The 15,900-nt window shown below is 43.2% G+C and overlaps 1 protein-coding gene across 4 annotated transcripts in view; it reads left to right on the top strand.

Annotated features, from left to right (window-relative positions):
- Nucleotides 1-15,900, top strand: part of Ralgapa2 (Ral GTPase activating protein catalytic subunit alpha 2) — a 257,852-nt gene that overhangs the window by 226,983 nt on the left and 14,969 nt on the right. For 3 of the 4 annotated variants that reach the window (XM_075962383.1, XM_075962381.1, XM_075962380.1), the window contains one exon: nt 10,340-10,461. In XM_075962383.1, coding sequence (XP_075818498.1) covers nt 10,340-10,461 — 122 coding nt within the window. Of the gene's footprint in view, nt 1-10,339; nt 10,462-11,863; nt 11,947-15,900 lie in introns of those variants that run through there. The other variant, XM_075962382.1, reaches the window with a different exon arrangement.

Here is a 15,900-nt window from a genome sequence, read left to right as displayed (position 1 = left end):
CCTTGGTTCCATCCTCTGTACAAAAGATGGAGAAGGAAGAAGACAATAAAGAGCAGGAAGAATCCTGTTCACTACCCATTGTCTCCAGAATACTCCATCAACTGCACCCGAGCTCTGTGCCAGACTCTGCCTTGTTCTTTGTTTCTAGAATTCCTTTAGTATCAAGGGAGAGGATGTCCCTTCTTCAGCACCAAACAAGTGTTACAGGGATGCGCAGCCGCCTTACAAAGTCTTCAGGGCAGGGAACTTCACCTGGGAGTTAAGAAGCACTTGGTGTCTCCTCCAGAGGCACCAGAGCATTCACTCCACTCACAATATTCGTTCTTCGGGTCTCACTGTGTTTAAATGAGCTCCCTGCACAGCCTCCAGCAAGATCAGCAGACAAGTGTGGCATAGCACCATTGAGTCTGTTGTGAAACCAACACCATTCCAGCAGCCCCTGGGCATTTTTGTGACCAAGCTCAAGAGCAGAACATCTCATTTTCTACCGCAGAAACTGTGGTGTGCGTTAGTGGTAGTAGTACCTTTGCCTGGATTGTGCAAGACTGGCTTTCATCCTCAGTCACCTGTCTGCTTCAAAATTCCCATCAAAATATTTGAGTAGCTCACTTACATTTTCTGGTTATCCTCCCCTGACCCCCCACCACACACACTCCTTATGTCAAATGTCAAAGGTGTAAAAAAAAGAGCTTTTCCAATACAATGAGATGCCTCCCCACTCTCCTCTGCCATTTTGGCCTTGCCCAGAGCAGATCTTTGCTGTCAAGCCAGGCATGCCCACAGCAGAGTAGCTGGCCCTAGGACTGCCAATGAAGATGTACTCTGTACTCTGCCATGGTGTTCAGTTCTCTTTGCCCAGTGTGGCTCCTGCCGTAGCGGGCATTTTCCACATGTTACGCTTTGGATAGCATCAGTTCCTTTAACAGCATGTGGTGGCTGTTTTGCTGTTTGAGATACTGAGGACCTCTGTGATGTTAGAATTCCCCCAGATTTCCAGCTGGGTTCCTCAACTGCAGTGTTGCTGTCTTGTTCTGGTAACTCTGTAGTGTGTTTCGGTTTCGGGGACAGGTCAGCAACTCCATTTATCTGTCAGGTGTTATGACACCCCTGCGCACACCACCCTGCACTGTCTGAATGTGCTGAAGGTCACTTGGCGACCTTCATAGGTGTATCACCTCATTTTTTAGGTTACTATTATTTGGTAAACACCTAAGTTTTCTTGGAGTTTATTCTTATCATCTGATAATTAATTCGGTATTAACATTGAATGTTATCCCAGAAAACTCATCCATTAGAATTACTTTATAAAAATATAGAAAAATCATTTTGTCCATCCAAATACACCTAACTTTACTATTGTTGTTGTTTATGTGTATGGGTGTTTTGTCTGCAGACATATATGTCTGTGTACCACATGTGTGCCTGATGTCTACAGAGGTAAGAACAGGATATTGGATCCCCTGGAACTGGAGTTATAGATAGTCGTGAGCCACCATATAAGTACTGGGAATCAAACCCAGGCTCCCTGGAAGAGCAGCCAGTCACTAACCACTGAGTCATCTCTCCAGCTCCCACCTTTATTATTTTTAAATGCATAGAAGGAAGAAAAACTTTAACTAAAGCTCAAATTTTGGTTTTGGCGTTTTTGTTTGTTTTTGTTTTTGGTTGTTTGAGTCAGGGTTTCTCTGTAGCTTTGGAGCTCTGTAGCTAGTTCCTAGAACGAGCTCTTGTAGGCCAGGCTGGCCTCAAACTCACAGAGATCCGCCTGCCTCTGCCTCCCAAGATTTAATATGGGATTAAAGGCGTGTGCCACCACTGCCCAGCTTTTTTTTTAAGATTTATTTATTTATTATGTATACAGTATTCTGCCTGCGTGTACCTGCAGGCCAGAAGAGGGTACCAGATCTCATTATGGATGGTTATGAGCCACCATGTGGTTGCTGGGAATTGAACTCAGGACCTTTTGAAGAACAGTCAGTGCCCTTAACCACTGAGTCATCTCTCCAGCCCTAAAGCTCAAATTTTGTAAACATCCTCCAAAAGCAACCATTTCCCTAAAGTTGCTTTCAAAAATGAAAAATCAATAAAGTCTGTGGAGAACTTGGGATCATGATAATGATTTCTGTAGTGTCTAAGGGCCATTGATAGGCAGCAGCTCAAATTCTCTCTATGGCCCAGGCTGGTCTTGAATTTTAATCCTCTTGCCTCAGCCTCATGTATGCTCCAGACAAGTGCCACTAGTGTTCATTTTAGTCTTAGACTTAAGCTGGGTATAAACTAATTTGTAGACTAAATGGAAATGGCTTTTAGGCCTCAAGATCACAGTACTTGTAATTATTAAATAATTCGGTTAAATTATATTTTACTGGCTAATACTTAGAGTGTATTTTATTTAGTAATTTTTCCTTATACAGGCTGATGGTAGGGCTAAAAGTCCACATGTATTCCTGTTTCATCATCCTCCTTTTTATGCTCTGCCACAAACAGGACTCAAGGCATTTCCAGATGCTTATACATTTCTAATTGTCTTCCACTTAGTCAACAAACAGTTCATGGATACGAAATGCCGACAAAAGGTCATTGCTGTGATTAAGGTAGAAAGTACATTTTTAGTTTCCATTGAAGATCTTTGGGATGAGTGAAACCTATGAAGGAGAAACCATCCAAGTGATAATGACAGACATCAGCCATTGGCACCAACACCCAGAACTATCAGGTGTCAATCGTTCCTACTGATCCTGCCCTTCTCCAGTGGGTTTCATCAGCCAAGTAGCCTGTTGAGTCGTTTCTCACCCAATCTGACAGCACTTTCTCGAGACCGGAAATTCGCTGAATGACTAATTTTCTTGTCAGTTATGTTTTTGCTACTGTGAGGCTCTGATTGATGGTGTCAGGGGGCATTTTCTCACTTATTGGAGGAAAGGTGCTCCTGGAGAAGGAGAGAAGACAGGTATGGTTAAAAGGCTGTGATTAAAGATGTGTTCCACTCCAGCCAGTCCCCAGGGAAGAGCAGGACTGATCACGTCTAATGGAAATGTGAACCAAAGCCACGGCACCCTTGGAGTGTCTCAGATCCTGAGAGGAAGCTCTCAGTTCCTTTGCTGATGGCCTGGGGATATGAGAGCAGACCTCCTCCAAAAGTCTAATTTAATAGCCCAAGGAAAATCTGCTTTCCCTCCATTTCCATTTGTTCTTATCATTTCCTCAGAATTACTCTTAAACTGAGTTATATGGGTGTTTTCTTCTTATATGGGTGTAGCGGCCTACCCCCCTCCAGGAGTGTATCATTAGAACTGGAGACCTAATCTAATATCTTATACCTCCATGTGTTTCATTTCCTCTTCCAGAGTATCCACTTCATGCGATTGCATTATTCAGTCAGGGCTCCTCTTCATGTCACCAGGCTGTGACATTTACATTGAATGATTCATGTATTTGCAATCTTAAATAGTCCTAGCATTGAAATTTGCATTCTACTGAAAGACAAACAGACTCTGCATGGAAAGGATATATGGCTTTAGAACACAACTGCATCTACTCCCGTTCTGCTCATTGTGGAATTTCATCCATTTATTTAGAGTGAGGCATGGCCACCTGAACCCACCTGGCAGGTACCCAGAAGTGCCAAGGATCAGGTCAAGGCCTCTGATCCCAACTGTGATGCCCTTGGCCCCTATCAGGCTGTTCTGTCCCCAACTCCTCCCACCTTTTCTGTTTTTCTCATCTTTGCTCAAATGTATGTATGCCACATGCCCCTATATATCCTTTCTGAGGTGTGCAGAGAATAAGTGATTTTTGAGCCTTTTGTACAGCCCATTGGTTGAACATAGAGATGCATAGATTTTCCTTACTTGTGCACTTCTCCCTAGGGCCACTAAGTACTGAAATGAGGCCACTTTGTCCTCATCCCTGAACCCATTCAGACCCAGGGTCGTTCCATCGTCCCCAGACTTTCTGCCATTCTCTTCCCACTCTGGATTCCAGTCACCTGCCCTGTACGTGGGTAGCTGTTTCCTGCCACCTCTTCAGAGACATTCCTGACCTGTTGTGCTGCCCTTGCACCCCTGACACTACAGTAAGGACAGCTTGCCTTATTCTACAAATGTGTCTTTCGAACAGTGTGCCGTCTGGTGAGAGGAGGGCATCTGGGTCTCATGCCCTGGTTCTAGAAGCCCAGTTTGGGTACTCAGTGAAATTCTAAATCTGTTGAGGGAATGGGTATTGAGAGCCTCCTTTATACTAAATCTGTTCAGGGGATGGATATTGAGAGCCTCTTTCATACTAAGCAAGCACTCCACCACTGGGCTGCCCCTGCGCCCCGCCCCAGTACACATTACTTGAATAAATACTTGGATGAAGGTAGATTTGGGTTTTAAAAAATGGCCGTTGTTTTAGATAAGGTTTTCTAAGCAGATTATCTGTTGAAATTTTACATACAGGCCATGTATGTGCACAGGTAATATTTTGACCAACTCCAGATTCAACCCTTTTTGCCATTCTTGGTGCATATAGTAGCATGGGCAGACATAGCTTTTTAGAGGGTTTGTTACTGGAGCAGGACCCTCACTTTGTGGGTGGCATTCTTGTTCATCCTTGACCTGAGCTCTTTGATTCCCATCTGCCAGCATCACCCATGACTTTCTGAGTGCTGAGCTCTGAACAGAGAACAGAGCCATGCTGTTCTGCTCCTGGAACCAGAGCTCTGAACACAGCACATCTCTTTCTGCTTTCTTTAAGTCACAGTCCCCACTAACACCTAAATGTGTGCCTTTTACAACAACTCCTAGCATTTAAAAAAAAAACCCTGCTCCCTCCTTCAGTGCATAAAGAAAGATAGATACTACCTTCCGTTTCCACCAGGCTGCTCACTTTTATTTTGAAATATTTATGGATGCTAGAAAATACATACTATTTCTGTAGGTCAGTGGAATACTAAACCGTGCCACTGCACTGACTCCCCATCTATATAAAGACCAGAGAGTATAAAGACCCAGCACTGCTTCCTCCACACCACATGATAGATGCTAGCATATGTACTCTCATCTCTAACGACTGGTGCACAGAAGACCCACTTGTGCTCCTCCACACCATGATGGATGCCACTGTACTGACCAGTGCACATAAGACCCACCGTGTGCTTCCTCCACACCACGATGGTAATTCCTGTCCATGGTGTTCTTGCTCTTTGTGGTGGCTTTGTGCATATGTGCAAAGGTCTTCGCAGAACCCTTCCCTTCTCTCGTCTTTAAGATTATATAATAGAATTGTGTAGCAAATGCTGCTCAGCACTGTGCTTTTGGATGAACATTGTTTCACATTCCAGTCATGTTAATGCACTTGTTAATGTTAATGAACATGTTCATCCAGATTCACTGCCGTTTACTAGTTCACGATGTGACCGTGTTTCTTAGGGAAGTTGGAAATAGATTCTTTCTCTTTTTCATCTCAGGATGCTGTGAGCTTTCCTAGACAAGTACACGTAGCATGAATTCATATGTTACGTAGTCAAAATTTTGGCTCATGTTTCTTACTGTCTGTACTTAGTAATGTCAGAGTGCCTTCACAAGAGATGAGGACAGTTGCCTCACACCATGGATTTTGAGAGTTCTGTGCCCTGTGTGTTTGTTGCTGTTTGGCATTGTTCTGTGTTTTATTCTTTACCAATCTGGTATATATAAAACAGTACCTTATTGTGTTTATAATGCTGGATATTAATGATGTCTGGCACCTTGATGGTCGAAGACCTGCCTTTTATTGATTTTTTTATAGTGCATAGTTTGTATTTCTCCATGGTTTTGTAATTTTTTTTTTTGGACACTAAGCTTGTGCCTCCACCCACTAGGTGCTTGTCTTTGCTTTTTGCCTCTCATTGAAGCTTGGTGGTGAGTAGTAACCCTTTGTGTGACTGTGGCCAGATGTACCAGGTTTCCCCTTTGTGCTTCATATTTTGGTTCTTGTTTAATAAACTTTTTATTTACCAGGGTCGTAGGCAGATGTCCACACATCTGTAAGTTTCATGCCACTGACTTTATTTTCTAGTGCAGAACTGTACTTAACATTGAAAACTATAACCTCCCCACAAACAGTCTTTGCCTAGAATGCATGTAGTGCATCACAGCTCAAAGCAATGGGCATAGGTCCTAGGCAGTCATTATCTACCCAATAAACATGTGTAGAGGACTTAGAAGCAGCAGCTGTGATGTAAGGCTGAACCCACAGTGGTTTCGGATCACAGGAACCTTTTAGTGAGTTAAGGCCTTGAGATGAGGGGTTCTCCTGGCTTCTCCAGTGGGAACTAAATCCTGTGACAAGTGTTCTGCTGATAGACACACAAGAGCTCACATGGCCATACAAGCAGGAGTGTAAACATCCTCCTGGCATCTGAAGGAAGGAGAATGGAATTTCTCAGAGTCTCTGAGAAGAGAACAGGTCTGCTGAGTTGGAGCTCCAGCCTTCCAAAACTAGTAAGAGGGGAAGTCTGAAAGCCCTCACTTGGTAATCCTTTTCACCAAGCCCAGAAAGCTAGCCTGGGAGCTAGCTGTGTGATGAGATGGCTATGACCCCGGTAGACTAAGAATTGGAACACTGTCAGCACTGGAACAGGATTCTTCAGGGGAGCATGTCACACCTCTCTGACATTCTAAAACAAGACTTCCTTTCCTTTGTAAATGGCCACTGGAGAGTCAGAAGGCTGGTGGCTTCAAAGATGGCTTGTTTGTGTCACTAATAAGTTGCTGCAAGTGTTGGGAACCTTCAGGGTAGGGACATTAAGTGACTGGTATGGCGCATACCCCAATATCACAAGGCAACCTTCCCCCGAGGCCAGTCTGAATATCTTGTCCACACTTGGAAAATATAGAGAAGGGCTGAACAACACAGGTTCCAAAGGATTAAAAAAAATAAAGAAAAAACTTTCCCGTGGAGTGCCTTTTACAAACTCTAGGGCAGATGGTTGAAGTGGTCAACGGTCAGCCATCACAGAACCCAAGTAAGGAGAGAGTGGGTGGGTGAGGGAAGAGGGAGATTAAAGTGGGAGAATTGTGGATTTCTGTATTCCTTGCAGTCAGCGTGGCCTGTGTGTAGAGTCAGCTTAAACATGTGTAAGATTGTTTTTTGTAGCCCACAAATATTTAAGTTTCGTGGTTTGTCCTCATTGGGAATTTAGCTCCCAACCTTGCATGAGATCCTGAACTTGACCCATGTATTCTGAAATTCATGATCTTTTCAGAGAGCGGTGAAAGTTAGAAGAAATTTGGATGTTTCACAAGACCTCTGCTCTCCACATATAGGATCATGTACTCTCATGCATGCATGTACCATCACATAATCATGTACACATCTACAGGTATGCATGTATACACCATACACAAATAAATAAACCAGGGCTGTGTTTTTGCTAAGACTACTAAACAAATGATTTGGGACATGCATGTGTTCTTAGCTGTTTGAAGCATTGTCCAAGCTGGGGTCATATTTGCTTTCTCTTTGTCATGATGTTTAACATGCTCTGGCTTGGACCCAAGTGAGTTGCATTTGATGTCTCTTAGTCTTACCCAACCCCCATAGATGTTTGTCTAAATGACAACACCCAGTTTAAAGCCAGTTAACACTGCTGAGAGGGATGGAGAGTGTGTGTGACCGTGACAGTCTAAGGCCTGGATGGCAAGATCGGGAACCTTCTGTGAAGGATCATTTCCTCCTTCCGTATTCAATTCTGAAGCCCTTTTGGTTCTCTCTAGTGTCTGTAGCTCTGTGGTACAAGAGTCAGACCATAAACCTTCACAGAGCGGGAGAATCCCAAAACGTGATGCCTGCCCCCTGTGAGAGCATTGCTAGGCCTCCTCCTAAGAGCCCAGATCTCTCGGTCATGACAGGGACCAGCCTCTTGACAGCTGGATGGTGTCATCTAGGATGCAGATGATGGGCAGCCACCTGGGATCTGTGTTCAGCAGTCCTGTAGGTTTGATTGTGAGTTTGATGAACAAGGTTACTTTCTAGAGAAGTCTTCCGTGGAGAATCTAGCAAAGGGAACACACATTTCTGTGTTGTTCACTGTTATTCCCAGCTCTGTATGGGGATGTGTTGGACACAGTGGGACCTTTCAGGAAACAGAGGATGATAGTAGGCAGAGTGTGACAGGTCTTTAGAGGGGCATGTCTGCTCTAAGCCAGGCCCACAAGCAGCCTGTAACGAAAAGGGGGGAGCCGTGAATTGAACATTGACAGTGGGCCACAGCAGTCTGAAGGCTCAGGTGGTTGTCAGCCATAAGTTTAGCTCAGCTCTTTGAGTAATTTGTCACGCCTGGCTCAGCCCCTGCTGGGCCAGCACGTGCCAGCTTAGAGTGAGAGGGCCTGTTCGCCAGACGGCCACTCAGGCCTAACGTCCTGCTGTTCCCCGGACCAGTGGCTCGCTGGGGCCATCCACGGAGGGCCGCTCTGCGGTGACAGCCAAGTGCTGTGCAGAATGAGCATGCTCATAATGAGACGTGAATGGCATTAGTGGATCCCTCTAGAATTGGGCCTGAGCAGGCGCCTCTCACCGAGGAAGTTTGGCAGCCTGTTCATTAAGGCAAGTCACCAGGAGTTCAACCCACGGCCCGGGAGCCAGCTCTGGAGCATGCTGCCCAGGCCTGAGGCTGTTTGACCGTCCATAGAAAATAATCATAAATCTTCAGAGGGGCACTTGTGAAAGCTTCCAATACATTTTCTTTATTTTTTAAAAAAGAGTTGTGTAGAGCAAGCTTAAAGGGGACTTCTAGTACGAAGCAGATCCTGGTATTACTTTCTACAGTTGTGCACACATCCTGTATCTGCTGTTTGGCTTAGCAACCCCCAGCTCTTGTGATTATTGAATGCTTGAGATATATGGAGTGGGGCAGAGAAGTGTAGTTGTTCCTTTTGCATTTCAGTTAATGAACATCTCAATTTTAGTAGTCACACATAGCTACCAGGTAATTCAGCACTGTTCCAGAATGACTCTTATCCCCTCACGGTGTGACACCATTCCCTGAAGATATAATGCAATGGGGAGAGCAAGCCTACATCCAGAAATCAGTGTCAAGACCTTGCCAAAAGAAAATAGAAGAGTGTCCCTAGTTTTAAAACAAGATGTGTAATTGTTCCCAGCTTAAATTTTCCAAGTGGACAACTTGAAAAGATTCTTTTAAGATACATGGATTGTTACTGATGTATACAGAATCATATTTTTTCTTTGCAGCCCCAGATAACAAACCAATAAGAATCTGCATTCCCTGGGTTTTGTGGTCATGAAGAAATGGCACAATTTTCAAAATAATCAAAACACATCCTTTAACTTTTGCATCAGTAATGAGGAAGGGGGAAATGAGACATCATGCCAGCTTCCCCGAATGTTAATTCCTAAAGTTACATGTGCAGCGCCTCCATTCACTGTCAGATCGTTCTGACGTTTCCTGTTATTGGGAGTGCATGATTCACCTTCAGAGGAAACAGAAGCTCACACAAAGGGGAAGATTTGCTTTCTGCCCTGTGAAAGGCTGCCACACGCAGGGGTCCTATTAAGACAGCTGGAAAGTTGCTTCGGCGTGTTACGCTTGTAAGTTTTATTGGTGACTGGTTTTTGATTACACATTTGAATGTTGTGTGTTCCAGGCTGCAGCTTTAATTAGAAGGCAATGGTTTCTCTCTCTCTCTCTCTCTCTCTCTCTCTCTCTCTCTCTCTCTCTCTCTCTCTTTCCCTCTCTCTCTCTCTCTTTCTTTTTTTGCAATTGTATTGTACAGCATTTGCTACACCCTCCACATCCATTCTTATTTTCTAATGCTCATCACTTACCCTGGTCAGAGGCTCTGATGCCCTTGCAGAATATGGTTCCTAGCCTTCTCTTTCTAATAACGTTCATTTTCTTACTTTTGTTGAATGATGTAGCCAGCTCTTACAGTATCAGTTCCCTGTGTTTTTAGGCTGAGAATTCTCATTGGCCCAGGTGGAGAGTGAAGACGAAGGCTGCCACATCCTGCCACCGCAGCGTTGACACAGTCACCCACCTGTCTTGTTCTTAAGTCAGCCTTAGAGATAATGTAGTGCTTTGAAATAATCCTGTAACTTTTGATGCACGTATTTTTTTTTAATGATATTACTGTTGGATATAGTTGAAGCCCAAAAGAAATCTAGGCCTTAAAACTAGCGTCTCACTATTGTGTGTGACAAATATCTAACACTCTGGCAGAAAGCTAAAGAGTTTCCAAGATAGGTTTTCACACAAAATGGGGAAGGCCTAGTAACTAACTGCATTTAGAACAAATTGCCCGTCACTCCGCATGCCATTTGCACGTGCGTTTGTCTCCTTAACCAATTACTGCAGCTACGAAGAGCGAGCTCTGTATCTGGAAGCAATAATTCAGAACCACCGGGAAGTCATGACATTTGAGGATTTCGCAGCTCAAGTCTTTTCTCCCTCTCCCAGCTACTCTCTCAGTGGAACGGGTGAGTGTCTACTTTATTCTCCTCCCTCCCGCTTAAGATGCATTTGAGTAGCAGATGTACACCTGTTTTTCACAGATAAATGCTTGCAAATTTAAGAAGAACATTCACCCTCTGAATCAACTAATGAATTTCAAAAGGAATGATGACATTCATTTTAATTTGTTTTGTATCCGAGCTGTTCGCTGTGTTCCTTTCTTCAGCTATCCTGTTAACCCTCGAATCTAGCAAGGTTAATGAACTTTTTCTCAATAATGTGCTCCGGTTCATTCAGGAGTGTGGGTTTCTTGCTGAGCTGGGAATATGTTGTTTAAAAGCGATGCCCAAATCACTGCGTACTTATCAAAAAAAGAGTTCTCACAGTTGAAGCCGTTGCTACTAATGCTAAATGGGGATTATGCCGCTGAGATAGGAGGGTCAGGGATTAATGCCGGAGACATGGAAGGACAGTGTCCCCAGGCCCATCATTACAGAGTGCCGCGTGCACGCTGCTCTCTGGAGTGGTTGGTGTCATGCGGACAAGCCACCAACCAGAGCAGCACCTGGTGTGGAGCCTTTAGAAAGTGGCTTATAATGGTTTTCATTTAGTAGCCCAGTGGAACTGCAGAATTTTTCATGGATTTTCTCATCTTTAGACACGTACTATCTTTATATAATATTGTCAGTTTGAAAAAATACGTACTGCCACTTAAATTGTTGGCATGATTATTAAATTGTTGGTATTTTGGTATGGGACTTTTGTCAAAGAATAAAATTATTACTTGTGCATTTTTGCATGTTGTTACAGATGAATTGCCTGTCAGAGAGTAGGTGGGATATTTAGTCTCCACATGTTGAAATTCTCAACAAGGGCTTCTTTCACCCTCCCTGCTTAAGCATAGCTATAAGGACGCTTAATAGATTTCTAGCCCGTGCTAATTGCTTCTGAACACAGCCTTGCTTCTCCTGTGCTGACTTGTTAACAAATATCTTACACACAAAGTGAAAAAAATCAAATTCAGTGAAATAAATCACTTACAAATAAAATCAGCCATGCGTCATTGTTTAACATCGCTGGCTTCAGTCCGTGCCTCTTGGAGCTTTGTTGGGAGATAAGAGAGAGAGGCAGGCACTTGCATGGGGAGCCAGGAGCAGCAGGCAGAAGGCTTGGGAGATAAGCAAGCTGGCCGAGGTGCGGAGCTCCATTTACATAATCACGCCTCTGCTTCCTGGTGAGGCGAGAGAAACACAGGGATGGCCTCTATTGATCTTTGTTGAACTGGGATACTGAGCAACATGAGAAAGGCTTATAACTTAAAGCTTTGATTAATGTTTCTTGCATTAAAAAAGTAGAACAGCTGTGAATTGAATTCTTTTATACACTCTGCCAGCATTCTATCTAAGACAAAAAAAAATCTGTTTCAAGGGAAATGAAGATTTCGTACCCAGTCTGCTAGAGGTTTAAAGTTGTGTGCTTTTTCGTGAAAGAACACAAGGAAGCTGATGCTGCAGTGCTCCATTCACGCCCTTCTCGTCCTCTGCAGGCGCTGGGACCGGTTTCCCAGGGCAGGCTTTTGTTTTTGTTTTCAGCTTTAAAGAAAAAAAAATTATTTCTTAAAAATAAAAGAAAATATGAAATAACTAAATATTTAAATTTCTTAACTTTTATTTTTAAGGTTGATGATTATCGATGTTATTGAGATAATGACAGATGTTATTTTCTGTGTATATTTTACCCTCTGTATAAATAAAGTTCACCATGATTCAAACCAGTGCAGATTCAGTTCCTAGTAACAGCTTAAGTGAGACTGTAGAAGCATTTGGGTTCGTGTGACCACTTGCGGGAGGGTGGTTAATAGGTTTTTTAGAGAATGTCTTTAAAAAAAATACTTAATAAAAATTCTGACAACTCGTCAGGGCAGGTATTAAAACTTTTATACATGGAGCAAGAAACCTAATATGAAAACCAAAATAAATGTGGTTCGTCCTTCTTTCAGATCAATCAACATCAGCCTCACTTTTCCTGCAGTTCACAGCTTCTGTCTGCCCTTCACAGTGATTCGGAAAGAACTAGAAATAAAATCTATCTGAACTACAGTGTGGGGATAGTACAGCGAGGATGGGGTTCATCAGCCCCCATCACAGGTCCCATCTCAGCGCTGTGACTTCGTGGCTTATGTGCAGACTTCACTTCTGCAGAATTCCCACCCCTACTTCTGCTTTCCCAGAGAGGAACATTTTCCACTGATTTACGGTGATTTTCATTTCTGGGGACAAGCAGTCAAACCCACATGAACTCAGCCCTGCCAACTTACACTCAGAAACTGAGGTGAAGCCTGCTCTTTCAAGCAACAAACCAACTGGAAAAATTGACCCTGAACTGCTTAAGCTCCCACAGTGCACAGGGCCTAGCCAGACCCTCTATGGCCATCAATGTCATCAAAGCAGGGCCTTGGGCCTCTTATAGGCACACACACAAATTTTCCTAGGCTTTGTTTGTATCCTTAGCTTTCAGGAAACTACCTGAAGTGTATAGTGCAGCACATCCAGAAGGCAGCACACCTCTAAAGAGAGGAAAATGTGCCAGGTGAGCCTGGCCAGAGACACTACTGATGGGAAATGTCCGTGCCTCCCACACTCCCTAGCCTTGGAACCCTGGAGGTCAGAGCACCCAAATATGTACACCTGTCCATGATGCACTATGAGCTCTGAATAGGGGCACAGGTCTAATATATGAGTTTTAAAAGAGGATTCATCTCCCAATCAGAAATGCAATTTTAAAGGAGCCCTTGGTATCTGTTGCATCTCTTGCTTGCACTAATAATACTCTGTATGAATGGTATTTGGATGGCTTTTTTACCTAACCTGGCCTGTGGTTTGCCTTTTGGTCCCTTCCCTTACTGACAAGCAATAAATAATCTAAAAGATAGCCAATATTAACATATATATGTTTTATGCATGCATATTTATATTCTTTTAACCCACACATCTGTGGTAATAGAGGACTAAGTTTGTGTTTTCATGTACTCAAAGAAGGGGACCAGCAGAGAGGCCTGTAAAGGGTTAACAGGAATGGGCACCCTCGAGTGCTGGGGAGGGACTGATGTAATCACTGCAGCTCACAGCCAAGTGCATCTGTTCACCATGAGGTCATTCTTCTGCATGCTAATGACTTGGAGAATCCAGTCTGATGTTTGACATTATCCAAAGGGATATAGTGTAAATCTTTACCTTTGGGAGCTGCTCTTACTGAACAAAAAGGGGGAAAGAAACTTGTTTGGACTTGCATAGGGGTTTTCTTTTTAGTGTGTTGTTGTTATTGTTTGTATGTGGGTTTTTTTTTTGGTTGTTGTTTGGGGTGTTTTGTTTTGGGGTTTTGTTTGTTTTGTTTTGTTTCTTGGACCTGCTCTAAAGATTGTGTCTGGACCTTGAAATCTTGGAGGAATCCACTTATGTCTGTTGATTAATGGATCCAAAAATAACTATTGTGGTCACAGCTAGCAATTTGTCAATTTACATACAGTAGGTATGTCTCTTGTAATATCTAACTTTCAGAACTTGTGCCTTGGTCAGAAGTTGGTAAGAGTATGGTTTTATTTTGAGGAATGTCTAAAACCAAGTTCAAGGAGATTGGTTCTCAGTATCTCTGGATTGACTAGTGTTTGCTTGAGATGCCAACACTGTTTATGGCTCCTGCCCACTTCAATATTGCTGTGGAGGGCCAGCAGAGGGAGCACAGGTCTTTGTTTATTTGTTAGCCTCAAAAACACAGTCCTTGATTTCTCCAAGACCCGGCCAACAGTACTTTCTCCTTCATGACAGGTAGGTTGTAAAGGCTCCAGGATAAAAAGCAAGTGAGAGAAAATGTGTCACCCCGATTTTGATCCACTATCTGCTGCTTGAATGTAGGTCATATTTGGGGCTTAAACCAGATTAGTCTGGGCCAGTCTTAAGATGCTGTCACCATCCAAAGCTGCAGACTTTCCTCTTTCTCAGATGTGTGCCTGAATGGCCTCTTGGGAAGGAATATGGTGCTCATCTGTTTTATATAATAGACTTTTGTCTTTCTTTTCTGCTGTTCACTACAACTTTAGACATTATACTTAAAGACCCTTACCTGGTGCTATCAGGGCCACCTGATGGCAGCCAATGAACTAAATTCACAAAGCTGCGGACAGCACATCCTGTTGCACCTCAGTCCCAAAGGGAATCCGGCATGTAGATGCTGTGCTAGTTCTGTAGGTCACTGGCTGTGCCCTAAGGGGTGAAGCTCCACCAGCTTCCATGCATGTGTGCTCACTATACCAGCATCTTGTAGGCTTATCGTTCTACATATAGATCCTGGAAGGAATAGTCTACTGGGCAGTTAATAAGTTAGCTTCCAGAAACAGACAGGTAAACCCCAATCTTGATCTGCCAAGATTTAATGTTGATTAAAAAGGTAATCCCCCTGTATATTCATTCAGTCAGTATTTGTTCTCTTTCTCCTTCTCCTTTCCTCTGCCCCTGTTGGAATGGTCTTAGTAAGGCTTAGATTGATAGCACAGCTTATACTTCTTAGATATTTAATTTTATCATAGCCTAGGGAAACCAGGAAAGAATATCATAGAATGTGGAGGTAGAGGAACCTTCAGAAATATCAGGTCTAGCCTCTCCTTAATAGTTTTGACTAAGCTGAAGCATAAATCATGAATGAACAACCAAAGATTGTAGACAAGTTGGAAAACATAACCCTTACCTCCCATTCCACACATAAACATGCCATCCCAGTGTCTACCCTGTGCTGATGGTTCCATAAACCAAGCGGTAGTGGTTTATTATTGAAATTAAAGCCCAGAATTAAATTTGAGAATTACATATAGAGAACCAGAAATTTTCCTTAAACATACATTCTCTTATGTCATTGTCTACTCAAGAGCTCACAACCAACCCAAGTTATTCCCTCATCCCAGTTGGCTGTCCCTGGTCAAAATGTTGTCATGTATTCTTCAGATAGATAACTACCCTCATCCCAGCAATCCCATCTGGACCCAGCCTAGATCCCTTCCACACAACTAGCTCAGTGCTGACCCTTTTGCTTTTGTTTTGTAATTTATAGATGTATTCTTGAAAAGGTGAGAAGATATTGATAGAGAAAGTCCCTAGCCACTCTTAATCTCATCACCCAGACCCAGCTTGGCTCCTCCGCAAAACCAATGGATTTTCAGTGTGATCAACTTACAATGGATTTATGTAACTCTGACAAGTATAGGAGCATTTCTGTCTCGATTTTTTTTAGCACACATAACTCTGTAGTGTGTGTGTGCATGTGCAAGCACACATGAGCACATGTAAGCATTTATCCAAAGTGGGTTATAATGCATGCCATCTCTTTCTTATAATACATGTGGCAGGAATAAAATAGTAAGCAGGGAAGAAAGAAGTCAGGCTGTTGCTTTAAGTGGCACAGGTGTGTCTCTAGAT

Source organism: Microtus pennsylvanicus, chromosome 2, assembly GCF_037038515.1.
Source record: "Microtus pennsylvanicus isolate mMicPen1 chromosome 2, mMicPen1.hap1, whole genome shotgun sequence".
Lineage (NCBI taxonomy): Eukaryota > Metazoa > Chordata > Mammalia > Rodentia > Cricetidae > Microtus > Microtus pennsylvanicus.
The sequence above is the reverse complement of the archived record's forward strand: the minus strand, read 5'-3'. Positions and strand labels throughout refer to the sequence as shown.